General features: G+C 42.0%; 1 protein-coding gene across 20 annotated transcripts in view; it reads left to right on the top strand.

The window, feature by feature from the left end:
- The window catches only part of GPHN (gephyrin), a 780,484-nt gene that overhangs the window by 734,346 nt on the left and 31,885 nt on the right, over nucleotides 1–14,253 (top strand). For all 20 annotated transcript variants that reach the window (XM_040333276.1, XM_040333279.1, XM_040333277.1 and 17 more), the window contains 2 exons: nucleotides 580–653; nucleotides 11,152–11,216. In XM_040333276.1, coding sequence (XP_040189210.1) covers nucleotides 580–653; nucleotides 11,152–11,216 — 139 coding nt within the window. The remainder of the gene's footprint in view (nucleotides 1–579; nucleotides 654–11,151; nucleotides 11,217–14,253) is intronic.

Below are 14,253 nucleotides of genomic sequence, written 5' to 3' on the forward strand. Positions count from 1 at the left end.
CTGGTCCATGGGCCTGAGTGTGGAGATCAATGCTCTATATTGTTATCCACTGTTGTCTTTAGAATGTAAGTTCCAGTAACTAGGTTTAAAAGTGTGTAATGGAAGCATTAAATAATTAGTATCAGCTGTTTGTAAAGATTCAAGAGCATTGAAGGAAATCAAAATAATATAAATAGAATTACATTTGGTTTTCCATTGTCTCATCTTTAGATGGGAATGGCATGATATAACCTTTATAGTTAGTCATATGTTGAATTTTTTTTCAGATCAAGTCTATAAGCCTTAGATTTTTTAATAAATGGTTTATTTTCAGTTTATATCTTGTGCTTGCATAAATACATCTCTGCAGCTTTCTGGATAGTGGCAGGGGAATCCCCAGTAGAGGTCAGTGAATATTCAGCTGTCTCTTTTGCAGTGCAGGTTAGAAAACCAATGTAAGAAATTCATATACTTTTAGTCAGTCTCTTGGCATTCCATCAACCTTCTAGTTGTATTGTGGTGTGGTATTTTATAGCAAATTAGAGAATCCAAGGTAGCTGATTTGAGAAGTGTTTTCTTATATTTATTCTTTATTAACAGGACTATCTTAAGCAAGTGCTGGATATAGATCTTCATGCACAAATCCATTTTGGCCGAGTTTTTATGAAGCCAGGGTAAGTCTTTCATGTTTAAATTTGTGCCATAAAGCATATCTAAACACAAAAAAAAGCTGTAATACTTTTCAGCTTATCATTACTTAGATGTGACATGCTATATATAGTCTCCATTTCAAGTAAATGGCAGTACACAGCCATGCTTTGGTAAATGCTGCACATGCATGTATGGTGCGCCTCTCCAAATATCAAAGTGGCATGTTTGGGGAGAAGCACCCTACAAACATGCCAGGGCAAACACAGATACAGAACTCATAAATGTTTATCTAAACATGGCCATGTACAGCAATTCACTTGTATTGGCAGCTTCCTGGATGCCAGAAAGCATCTGAAATGTTATGGAAATAAATGTGTAGCGCTTAGACAATGTTAATCGTAATGAAAAGCATTGAAAAAATAATACATATATGTGTATAAACCGTGACAGTGAACACAATACAAATAATCAATTGAGTGTCATATGACAAATGTGTAAAATGATACATATAAGTCCATAGACGTTTAAAGAATCCACCAAGTGAATGTGAATGGCATCAAAGTATCAAGTAAGTGACTTCTTCCATGTGCAATATTCCCACCACCGGAAAGAATGCAGGTTTACCGGACAGAGTGGACTTAGGGGACGTATGTCACTAAAAGTCAAAAAGGCTTCGTATAAATCCCAACATCAACGATCGATGTACGGATCGAAGAGCAGATGGTTTAGCCTCAGCTAAACCAATGGGCGAAGTCTCCCCCGACCTTGAAACTGGGGATGGAGTCACCAGGCTGGTTTCTCAAAAAAGTTTCAATGGTATGGCGAAAAGGGAAAGAAAGGTGGCCGCAATGTTTTTGCACTTATAGACCAACTATAACTAAACACTTTCAATCGTATTCCCAAAAGAGACCAAATTTAAGAAGAGCATTTTAAGGGTTTACATTCTCTTTTAGGTGTATGTCAAGCCAAAAATGTTTTGTTTAGTTTTGGATAGAGTGGGGAAGGGTCCTCCTGTTGTGTTTTTACTGCTATCCAAGGCTCCATTAGTGAGATTTGCCCTTACTTTGTTTCCTAGAACAGAGGTTCTAACTCTTCCCTACACAATCAAAAACAGAATTGTACAACAATCACACTTTAAAGTGGTTCTAAAGGCTCAAGTTTTTTTTTACCTTCATGTCTTTTATGTATAAAGGTAAAAAAAACTTCTGTATGCAGCAGCCCACCAAGCCCCCTGAATACTTACCTGTGTCCTGTCGTGATCCTGCGATGTGCACGAAAGTCTTGGTTCTCCACGGACTCTCGCTTCTCATTGGCTAAGAGGGCAGCGAGAACCTGTGAGCCAATGAAAAGAGAGAGAGGGCGGGGCCGAGCCACAGCTCTGTGTCTAAATGGACACACAGAGCAGTGGGGGAGCTAGCAGGAGGGTGGAGCTAGGAGCACTGATGGGGGACCCGAGAAGAGGAGGATTGGAGCTGCTCTGTACAAACCACTGCACAGAGCAGATAAGTACGGCATGTTTTTGTTATTTTTAATAGAAAAAAAAACTTGACTTTAATATCACTTTAACAGAAGAAAAATACTGTTACAAGGTAATGTAATACAGTTAGTCATCAGTCATCATTTTTGTAAGTCAGCATAGCCTTTATAGTCTGCATCTGGATAATCTGCACCACTAAGACAATAATACTTTCTTAAAGTGGTTGTATAGTCATTTTTTGAACTTTTACCTACAGGTAAGCCTATAATAAGGCTTACCTGTAGGTAAGAAAAAATCCCCTAAACCTTTACAGTTTAGGAGATATTCCCCTTGTAGCGAGGCATGCGCACAGGGGATTCTCGGCTTCAGGTCCGGCAGATGCCGGACCTTGCCAGAAGGAATTCTCCCGCGCGCATGCGCGAGAGTGACGACATCGCGGCTCCAGCCACTCAGCGCTGGAGCCGCGATACCTGGAAGACACGCCAAGGCAACATGTAAGCTACTTCGGTGTGGACCAGGTTAGTTACCGACGCCTCGTTCTAAGGTACGTTTTTTATAATGAGCTAGTATGCGGTGCATACTAGCTCATTATGCCTTTTGCCTTACAGGTGACAAAAAAAAATGAAAAAATGTATGGGACTATACAACTGCTTTAAGTGAAACTTCTAATATGCTTTCGCCGATTACCACCTTCAAATAATCCTAATTGTTTGGATGTTTCCAGCTTCAATACATTCCTGATCTGCATTGCCTTACAACATAATAAAGCTATTCAATCTGCCAGGCAACTAGCCTTTTCAGAACAGGAGTTCAGCAATAGCAGCCTCCACATTTTCCATTGTATTGTAAATGTTTCCTTTAATCAAATGCTCAATTTTTTTAACCATCCTGCTCATGGATTGCATGTTTTCTGTAATTTGATGCCCTATTAAATCCAGAACCAAACATTATCTTGCACCTTACCAATTCTTATATGTGGTGGCTGCATTTGTTTTCCTTTTTAAGCTTGCTTTCTTCTGTTTTCATCTGGTGATCCCACCAGTAAGTCTATTGCTTTCAAAAGAACAAGCTTTCGTGCAAATGTTTTAGTTACAGGGATGAGACAAACTATTTAACACTGGCAAGGGTACTTACAATGATCAGCTTTTATCCGATAAGAAAAGAAAACATGTTGCTTTAACTGCTTATAAACTATTAGCTGGAGTTTACCTCAATGTGTTACTGTATTTAAATCTGCTAGTACATCTGACACTCCCCTCCCCCAAGACTGACAATGCTGCTATTCAAATGTGCCCCATGTGCTCTATGATCTATATCTGGTCACTCTAGTACGGGAAGTATGTTACTGGCCAGATCTCCAGGTGAAAACAGAGGGGGGAAAAGCCTAAAAAACAAAAAATTATTGGTAAGCGGCAATATATTACATTTTTGGTTTGGGGTTTAATACCACTTTATTTGTCACTCATGCTATCATCTTTGTAGGGCAGGTTATGTGACAGCAAGGGGAACAGGATTGCTTCCTATTTATAGAGCACATGTTCCTTCTTCCTATATATAGGATATCTTTACCTGTGGTTTTGTTATGATGATGTATCTTAACATTTAGAGACTATGTTGCCTTTTCCAGGATTGTCAGCACTATCAATGTGGAAACTATAAGCTAGAGCAATATTTAAAGTTATGTCACAAAGAGACCCATTAGAAGAAGATCTCAGTAGAGCAAATTGAGTTGTCTTTGAGGTGGTTAGTTCACAAACATAAAAATACCACAAGTTCCTTTTCATGGTTACCCGTAGTGAAGGAGAGACAGCATAAACAAAGAGGGAAACAAAAGGGTTAGAAAAAAAGAGGATGAAGAGCTGGCAAAAAGAGAAGAAAGAAGGGTAGAACGAGTACAGAAGAAGAGGCGAGGAGGTTACCCCAGAAGCTTACTTTAACCAAAACAGACACAACGGCACTTAAAGTGGATGTAAACCCAAATTATTATTATTTTGATGTAGGGTATAAGATTCCCTATCACCTGTGCCCAGTCTTGCCACACAGAGTTAATCCAGCTCTGAGCAATCCTCTTTTATTGTTCAGCGAGATAAAATGGACTAACAGAGAAAAACCTTGGTCCGTTCCGCCCCCGTGCTTTGAGTGACAGGTTATTTACATATCTCATGAACTAGCCTGAGACAGAGGCACATCCTGTGTAAAGAGTTCGCAATTCACGTCCCCCTCCCCTCCAGCTCTCCCAGGATTGGCTGCCTTTCCTGTGTTTTGACTGGATGTTTTTCATCATGGGGTGTGATCCACAGATTAGGGTGACGAGGAAATGTATGCTGCAGTAAACAGCCAGCAGAATATACATAGACGAGTGATTAGGGGAGATGTATTTAGTCAGAGCTGGGCAGAGTAGAAGCTTGAGTAATCTTATTATTATTATATTGCAGTGTGTGTGTGTCTGAGGTCACCTGATCACAGTTGCAACATTTCTTTACATTACCAGGATGTTCTACGTGGGGGAGGGGTGGATGTCTCACTTTTTATAATTGCACCCAGTAAGGCTGAATGAGCTTAGGGCCGGTTCACACTAGTGCGCTGTGCGAGATCGCATGTGATTCGCACCGCAGCGCAAATCACATGCGATGTCCGTGCAGTGCAATTTCATAAATAAAGATAGTATGGCTGATATCACACCGCTTTCGGACCAAACATGCACAGGACCCTTTTTTTGGTCTGCACCAGTTCTGTCAGTTCGCAGTGCGATATGCGAGCTGAAATGGGCGTGTCATTACCATTGTATGACACTCCCCAGCAGTTCGCATATGGCAGTGTGAACTGCCGTGCGAGTCGGGTGCAATGTGGGAACCCGCAGTGGATTTGCAGGATTCCCGAATCGCACAAGTGTGAACCCAGCCTCAAAGTATACAGCCTACAAATGTCACCTGACTGCCCCCACCAAGACTCGGGTTCACACTGGTGCGATTCGGTAATTCTGCAAATCCACTGCGGATTCCCACATCGCACCCGACTCGCACGGCAGTTCACACTGCCATATGCGAACTGCTGGGGAGTGTCATACAATGGTAATGACACCCCCATTTCAGCTTGCATATCGCATTGCGTACTGACAGTTTGGGCATGAATCAGATTTCATAGGTGTGGACAAAAAAAAGGGTCCTGTATGTGTTTGGTCCAATGTATGTGTTTGTATGGCTGAAATCGCATTGCACAGACATTGCATGTGATCTGAACAGCAATGCGGTGCCAATAACATGCGATGTCTGACATCGCACCAGTGTGAACTGGGCCAAGTCCCTACAAATGTCACCTGACATTATTTTTTACAATTTATTTTTGTACTTTTTTTTTTTTACAATGATGGGGGGTGGGGTTTTATTTTTTAAATATATTTTTTACAGTGCTTTTGGGAAAGGGGGTGGGGGGACGTGTCAGGGGGGTAGTGGACAGTGTCAGTGGTCGGTGTCTGTGGGGTAGTGGACAGTGTCAGTGGTGTAGTGGTCGGTGTCAGTGGGGTAGTGGTCGGTGGTAGTGGTCAGTGTCAGTGGAGGATGTCAGTGGGGTAGTGGTCGGCGTCAGTGGAGTAGTGGTCGGCGTCAGTGGACAATGTCAGTGTCAGTGGGGTAGTGGTCAGTGTCAGTGGTCTTGGGGCTCTGGACCGTGTTAGTATGGGGGGGGCGGTTGTGGTGTCAGTTTTTTATTTTTCATTTTTTTTTTATTTATTTTTTTACAATTTTATTTTGGATTTTTTTTGTCAGCCCTGTTGGGGGCTTTGGTGACATGTCATGGGTCTAAACAGAGACCCTGACATCTCCCCTTTGTGACAGAGAAAGGGACAGAGGACAGATTCCCCAGTCCCTTTCTCTACATTGACAGACAGCGACTCCTCTCCATTCATAAACTGAGCATAGTAACACACAGGTTACACTGCTCGGTTATCACAGGACACACAGCAATCGGTAACAAACGCTCTGTGTCCCTTTCAGAAATAAGAGGGGCTGGTAATTGACATACCAGCCCCTGTCTCCGCTCTTCATTCTGACAGATCCCCCTCGCAGCCCGCAGGAGAAAAGCCGGCGGCTGCGGGGCATGAGGGGGGGCGGAGGTGGACACACGGAGCAGAACGAGGGGGGGCGGAGGAGGAAGATACGGCGGGGGGAGGTGGACACACGGAGCAGGACGAGGGGGTGGACGATGAAGACATGGCGGGGGGAGGTGGACACCCGGAGCAGGACGAGGGGGGGCGGAGGCGTAAGACACGGAGGGGGACAACATTTTAGGTGGAGGAGAACAGGGTGCTAGAGGAGGAGGAAGACACTCTGGGATGATCAGTGCAAAAGGGGACAGCTTTGAGCACTTATTCCCCCCTGCATGCTTTTCAGGTGAAAGCCGTGGGGGGGGGGAGGAGAAGCAGATGATGAAAAGCCATGGGGGGGGGGGGGGCGGTGCTCACAGCTGTCCCGTTGCAGCTATCATCCCCGACTGTCACGGGACATCAATGTGTTTACTGAAATGACAGGGGTCCGTGAGCGCGCTATGCTTTTACCCAGAACGCGCTCTGCCTCTCCCGTGCACGCTCTGGCCAAGGGGAGTGTAGAGGTGGGCGGGGAGTCTGCTGACATCATGACTCCGCCCACCGAGTGCGGAACAACAGACCCGCCCACTGAATCTGGACTTTTTGGGGTTTCAAACCGCTAAAGGGGGGACATTTGACAGGTAAGGATACATGCAGGAGGCATGTACATCCTTATAGATCACCACTATGGCAGTACTTTAGAATTGATGAGAGTGGGTTTACATCCACTTTAAGCTACAGCTCCAAAAGCACATGGTTAGCTGAGGAGAAGAAAAATTATTAAGTCAAGGCTGCCAGGCGCACAGAAACTTGTCATATGTGTTGTTAAGAATCACTGTGAGTTTCTCATTTATAAGTATGCCATGTACGCTGCTTTTCACCAAAGCTGAGGGTCAGTGACCCACATGCCCTCAGTATTGTTTACTTTGTGGCCATAAAAATGTGGGTAATAAGCGTATGCACCCATTGAATGATGTACATTTTGGTTTGTGTAAAAGCGCTTCCCAGGGATCTTTACGCATGTTGACATGGAGGACCATATTGAACATAGTGTATATATCCACAGCGTTTTGACCCTTGGGCACGTCCAACATACATGTTTCATGTCCCCAGGTCTGAGAAGGCCCAAAAACACGAAGAGGGGTAAGTGGGGAGGCATTTTGCAATCCTAGCAAGCGTGATACACTACGGAGACATAACTGTGAATGAGTTTTCCAGCACGCTTATGTTTGCGAGCCGACGTAAACAGAGCTTCCTACCTATTCCAATCCTCGGGTAGTAAAGTGGTGTTGAAATCGCACTTACATTTCAAACATAGGTTGGGGCTTGTGTATTAGTGTTGCCCAATATAGAAGCATGGTACACACTAGAAGTATATTTTTCCGTTCAACCCAGCGGCCCATGTGTACGGTCCTTAACCACTTAAGCCCCGGACCATTTGGCTGGCCAAAGACCAGAGCACTTTTTGCGTTTCGACACTGCGTTGCTTTAACTGAAAATTGTGCGTTCGTGCGATGTGGCTCCCAAACAAAATTTATGTCTTTTTTTCCCCTCAAATAGGTCTTTCCTTTGGTGGTATTTGATCACCTCTGTGGTTTTTATTTTTTGCGTTATAAACAAAAATAGAGCGACAATTTTTTTAAAAAAAAGCAATATTTTTTACTTTTTGCTATAATAAATATCCCAAAAAAATTATATAAAATTTTTTTTTTTTCCTCAGTTTAGGCGATACGTATTCTTCTACATATTTTTGGTAAAAAAAAAAGCAATAAGCGTTTGATTGTTTTACGCAAAAGTTATAGCGTGTACAAAATAGGTTATAGTTTTATGGCATTTTCATTAATATTTTTTTTTTTTTTTTTTACTAGTAATGGAGGCGATCAGTGTTTTTTATCGTGACTGCGACACTATGGCGGACACATCGGACACTTTTGATGCCATTTTGGAACCATTGTCATTGATACAGCGATCAGTGCTATAAAAATGCACCGATTACTGTAAAAAGTGAAGTGAAGGGGTATAGTAGGGGGCGCTGATTACCGCTTCCGATTACAGGGAGCTGTGATCAGTGTCCTGTCACTAGGAAGAATGGAAAAATGCTTGTTTACATCAGCATTTCCCCGTTCTTCCTCTCCATGAGACGATCGCGGGTATCCCCGCAGACATCGAGTACATGGGACCCACGGTCGGAGTCACAGAGCTTGTGAAATATCTTTCAGAGTCTGATATGTCATTGGAGTCCCTTCGCTGTTGTCAGGAGAGAATGACCTGTGTGGTCAATAGGGAACGAACTGTTGTGAGGCCCTTATTGCACCACCAATGGTAGCTCTGAGGGGAACAGTTAAATATCTGTAAGAGTGGGAGGTGTGGAGACAGCAGAAGGGCTAAGTACTTCTCAGACTGTTAGGATATGGGTCAGTACCAGATTAAGAGGTTTAGATCTTAGCGGTGAGGAGGGGGCGTGTCCAGGGCATAGAGGAGAGTTAAATAGGGTTGGTATCGAGCACATCAATGAAAGTCCATATAGGTGCAACTTTACCCAAGCATAGTTGGACTTCGGGGCTATCTGGGATGCTTTGTAGTAGTAAGATATGTTGGGGACCAACAAAACCCTCCCTTGCTAATAGGTTTGCACAACGATTGTCATTTCAGCCTAGGCCTAGTAAAGCTGCAGATGAACTTAAGAGGGGGGGGGGCAGAACATGGTGTGTAACAAGGATTGGTAGGACCCTAAATGGATGCCAAAGCTTCAGAAGAAAAAACATATTCAGGAAATGTGAGACTTGTCCCAAATGTCTACTAAGCAGTTAAGAGATCTAATAAGGAGGGGGGAAGGTTAGTTGGCATCATATAATGAGTGGTAAGAAAATGTAAAGTTGATGCCATGTATGGGATCTAGGTGGATCACTGAATTGAGATTTGGGCACTCTTTTTAATTTTCACTAAGATGTAAATTTAAGGGTTATTTTGCACAGCTATTCGCATAGTGAGAGAGTGCACATTTGTTCTGTGTGAATGGAGCAAACAAATATAAACATATTATATCCTGTGTTCAAATGTAAGTGATACCAAACACCCTATTCACACAGAATTAATGTACATGCACTTTTACTGGACAAATTGCTTTGCAACTTCACAGTCATTTCTAAAAAATCCTATTTGGGTCTCTGCCTCCCGTGCCCAATGATTGGTGTTCGGCTGAGATCCAATACAAGATTTCTTCTTTTGTTGCCAATCACATATTCTTTAAAGAGAGCCTTGAACCCCTAATTTTGGGACACCCTGGGTTACAAGATCCTATGTCAAAAGGGTGATTTGACAATCCTTCCCTGCCGGAGCTCTCTCTCTGAGGAAGTCACTAAGCTTTAATTCTGTTTTTTCAACCGCTGCCAAAGCAAAATCATCTTTGAGTAAGTCCATTTTTTGAGTATTCAGTTCAGCACACTTCGTGGCAGTGTACTTCATGGACTGTTAACTTATTCATTCATATGAATGAATGAATGAAAACTTATATAGCGCAACACATGCAAACTAAATCGCCTCTGGGCGCTTGTTGTATCAAAAGAGATGATTCCTTCTATATGGATTCCATATTATAAATTAATGCATAAATAGTTCACTACAAATAAATTGTACGTGACAGCCAGAAAATACAAAAAGTTGATATAATAAAACATTTTACATTATATACAATGTTCTAAGTAAAACTTTCAGAGTGCTTGAGAGGGTTTCAGAGGGTTTGATCCTCTGTCAAGTAAAAGAGATTTCCTCTGACTTCACGTCTCATTTACCATTGTCATTTAGAATTTAGGATAGGGGTTAAAGAACATGTTATGGGATTTCATATTCCGAATAAATGTGCCTGTTGTGACATGTATTTGTGTTAAAAACTATCCTGCTCTCTTTGTTTTGCTTTCTTTGTGTGAAATGCCATTTGATCCTGCCAGTTCCCTGCTTTTTCCGATTTCAAACTGACCACTGACGCAAATGTTTTGCCATCATTTCTATTTGGAACTGAATGGGTTGTTTACAATGTAAGGGTTCACATATACTTTAAGAGGAAAACCTTCTTAAAGTGATTATTAACCCCCCAAAAATAGAGGTCCTGGTACCTTAAAGCAGATTACACAGCACAGTGCATGTGCTGTGTAATCTGCCCTTCTCTAGAAGGTAAAAAACTTGGCTGAACCTGCACCTTCCTGTATCCCCCATTCTGCGCTGACCACGATAATCAGGACTAGTGAGCCCTGACCACCGTGGTCAGCGTACATCCCTCCTTCACCCGCAGCCCTGATCTGCTCTCTTCTCTCTCCCCCTCACCCCCCTCTTCCCTGCCTATTAGCTCCGTGTCTGTCTCTCTCTCTCTCCACCCCGACGCTATTATTAAAAATAATTAAAAAATTATAAATGGTCACTGCCAGCCCCTCTATTATAGATAGGCATAGCACACTGTAGAATTAATATATATATATATATATATATATATATATATATATATATATATATAAATAATATCTTTTTATTTCGATCTTCTGGCCAGTCACTTGACTCTCGGACGGATTGCAGGGCTATTGCAGGAGGGGCTGAGAGGCCATGTGACCTCCCTGGCTGACGTCAGAGGGAGATCTTGGCCCCTTCTGCAGTAGCATTGTATCGGAGATGTAAAGCGTCCGCGAGTCATGTGACTGGCCTGAAGTTCATTCTAAAAAGGTATTTACATGCCTCATTTTGATAAAAGACTTATACAGTGTGGTATGTCTAGCTCTAATAGAGGGACTGTCCCAGCAGTGATGTATGTGTTTGCGTTAAACACTTTAAGGAGTATACATGGCTTAAATTCCACTAAGAGTTCTGCTTTGTTTTAATGGACCTTTGTATTTCTTTTTCCCAAATGTGTTCTCCTTATTCACAGTCTGACCCAGTATAGTCTAAGAATAAAGAAAAGCCACATTTTGTCTTACAGCCTGCCAACCACCTTTGCAACCTTGGATATTGATGGCGTTAGGAAAATAATATTTGCACTCCCAGGTAAGAAGCATATATAATACATTTTCTTTGGATGCGGTTTTCTGTCTAGAAATGCCTCCTTAGCAGTGTCTTTGCTATTATTTTGTCTAATGCGATAAATTCAAGTAAACTTGACAATTAGGCCACAGAAGAATTCTCAAGATGGCAATAAGGAGGCCCTCTAATCATTAGATATCCTGTTATTATGCATAGTTGTTTTGAGTTGCTTAAGGATCTGTCAGTGAGTACCAGCCATTGCCTTTTTCAGTACTGTCACTGAACGTGGGCCGCAAATCGCCCTTTGTCAGAGATGGAGCAAATCACAGTGGATCGTGGAGGCAGTGTAGTTGAGGATAGCCAGATGTTTTATCTATTGTAATTGTAGCTTTGGCAAATGACCTTCTAAAGCTAACAATCTACATTTGCCCTGGCCCACTGACCATGCAGGAATAAATGTGTCTTTCCCTCTTTCCTTTGTCTGAGCTGGTACTGAAATTAGCAGTGTCAGTGACCCGAGGGATTGGTTTAATTGGGTCCTAGGTCATGTGACAGTGCCCGGGCCTAGTGATTGGCTGCTAGGCCTAAGAAATATCACAAGGAAATTGTTCACATGCTCACCCATACCCAGGAGCACTGGGTCATGTACAGTGGCTGCAGAGGAGGATTGAGGGAGTAGGCAAGGTGAGTATGAGAGGGTTGGGGTACTCTTTGTAGACACTTTGCCCTGCATGTGTATGCAATTTGTGCCTCTTTACGGCTTTCTGTACACAACCTAGTCACCAATAAGTGGCATCGCTTGCAGCAATCAACTTTGTAGAAATGTAGTAAAGAGTACTTTATCACCTTCGCTGTTGCCACACAAAGTGATTTTTAAACAAACAAAAGCTAACTGTTCCTTTGAATTGCAATTACTCCACATTCTTTTATCTTGAATCCTAAATTGGGAAAAATACCACTATGAACATAACCGTATGCAAGTGTTTCAAAGTAAGTGGTTGTCCTTTATTCCTAGGGAGACTTTGGGCCAGATCCCGCGTCGTATCTTTGTTTTGTATCCACAAAACAAGATACGACGGAATGAGGGATCGATCCGACAGGCGTACGTCTTCGTTTCCGTTGAATTCCGCGTCGAGTATGCAAATTAGCTGGATACGGCGATCCACGAACGTTCGTCCGGCCGGCGAATTTTTTTACGTCGTTTGCGTTCGGATTTTTCCAGCATATAGTTACCCCTGCTATATGAGGCGTATTCAATGTTAAGTATGGCCCTCGTTCCCGCGTCGAAATTTGAATTTTTTACGTTGTTTGCGTAAGTCGTTCACGAATTGGGATTTGCGTAGAATGACATCACCGTTGTAAGCATTGGCTTGTTCCAGTTTAATTTCGAGCATGCGCACTGGGATACCCCCACGGACGGCGCATGCGCCGTTAAAAAAAAACGTTGTTTACGTCGGGTCACAACGTATTTACATAAAACATGCCCCCATCACATCGATTTGAATTGCGCGCCCTTACGCCGCCAAAGATACACTACGCCGCCGTAACTTACGGCACACATTCTTTGAGGATTCAAAAAAAATAAGTAAGTTACGGCGGCGTAGTGTATCTTAGATCATTTGAGAGTAGGGGGATGTGCCTAGTTGAGGGAAAATGCCAATGGCGGTGTGGTTGAGAAGGAGGTATGGGGTGGAAAAAAGTAAATAATGAAAATGGGATAAGGAAACAAATATAGTGGGAAGGTGATCAGCAAAATTTGTTGGCATATAGGCTGTAATCCAAGAAGCTCATGTCTTTTTACATTATGTGATTTTGTTGTTTAAATATAACATATATGGCTTTGAAAGAAAATTTAGGTTATTGTAAAGCCTTCACAATAACTTGTTTGGTTGCAGTGAAAATGTGTGTAAGCAATCTTTATTTATTAGTGATGTAAGTTTGTTTAAAGTGCCTTTTTTCAGACAGCCTAGTACAGTATAAAAAAAATTGTAATAACAGGTTCAAAATCTTTTCATCTTGGAGCAATCCCATGTGTATAAATGTGGCTGCTACGTTGCTGCCCTGTAAACATTTGTAGGAAAAGCCTGGAAATGAAGTAGGGATCTGGTCTGGAACATGGTACCATCTCGTAAATTATAATTTTTCTCTACTGCAGAGGCATTAGCTCAAAATCTAGATATTCCCATCTAAACTTCTTGCTACTGCGGCCTGGTAAGCTTTAAAACCCAATTATTTTTTAGTATTGACTGTAGGACGGATTTTAGGTACATATAGCAAGGAGTGAAATAGATTAAATTGTGGTGATGATAATTAGGTAGTGTGGATTTGATTTGCAAATGGTTTCAAAGGGGGTTAAGTATAGCAGCAAGTCCATATTTTGTAATACTGAAAAGCTTAGTGTTTTAACTGTAGATAGCAGAATGTTTTGCCTGATACAGTGTATCAAATATTTTTTTTTAGCTAAATCCCCAAGTAGGATTGTTAAATGGACATCCATCGAAAATCTAAATGATGATTTAATATTTTGGGTGACATGAGTTGAAAAAAGATATCTAGAGCTTTGAATTTGTGACTGTTAAAATGAAGTTTTGATATAGTGGTGAATTTTCAGAGCAGAAAGAATAGGATTCAGGAGAAGGATGACAGTTGGTAACAAATAATATTATATTGTTAGTGAACAGGCAGTGTTTGTAGTGATGTTCTGCAGTATCTAAGCCAGTAATATGTAAGGCTGTTGTTGATCAGTAAGCTGAGGGGCTACATCATCATTGTAAAAAGGATAGATAGAGAGTAGCTCTGGGAGATGCCTCTTAAGAATTTCGGAAAAAATGGGATCTTAAAGTGATACTAAACGCACACTATTTAATTGATCCCTTTTCTTTATCCACTTCCCATCCTTAGGAGGACATATGATGTCTTGGACTTTGAGTGGCGCTACCAGGATAATGCCTGCAGCTACAGTCATTGTCCCAGTACTTTTTTTTTTTAAGCCAGCGATGCTATGTAATATAGAAGCAATCCTAGCAGCTAACTAGCCGTCAGATCGCTTTTACAAGTGGCA

Source organism: Rana temporaria, chromosome 13 (genome assembly GCF_905171775.1).
Source record: "Rana temporaria chromosome 13, aRanTem1.1, whole genome shotgun sequence".
NCBI classification, from domain to species: Eukaryota; Metazoa; Chordata; class Amphibia; order Anura; family Ranidae; genus Rana; species Rana temporaria.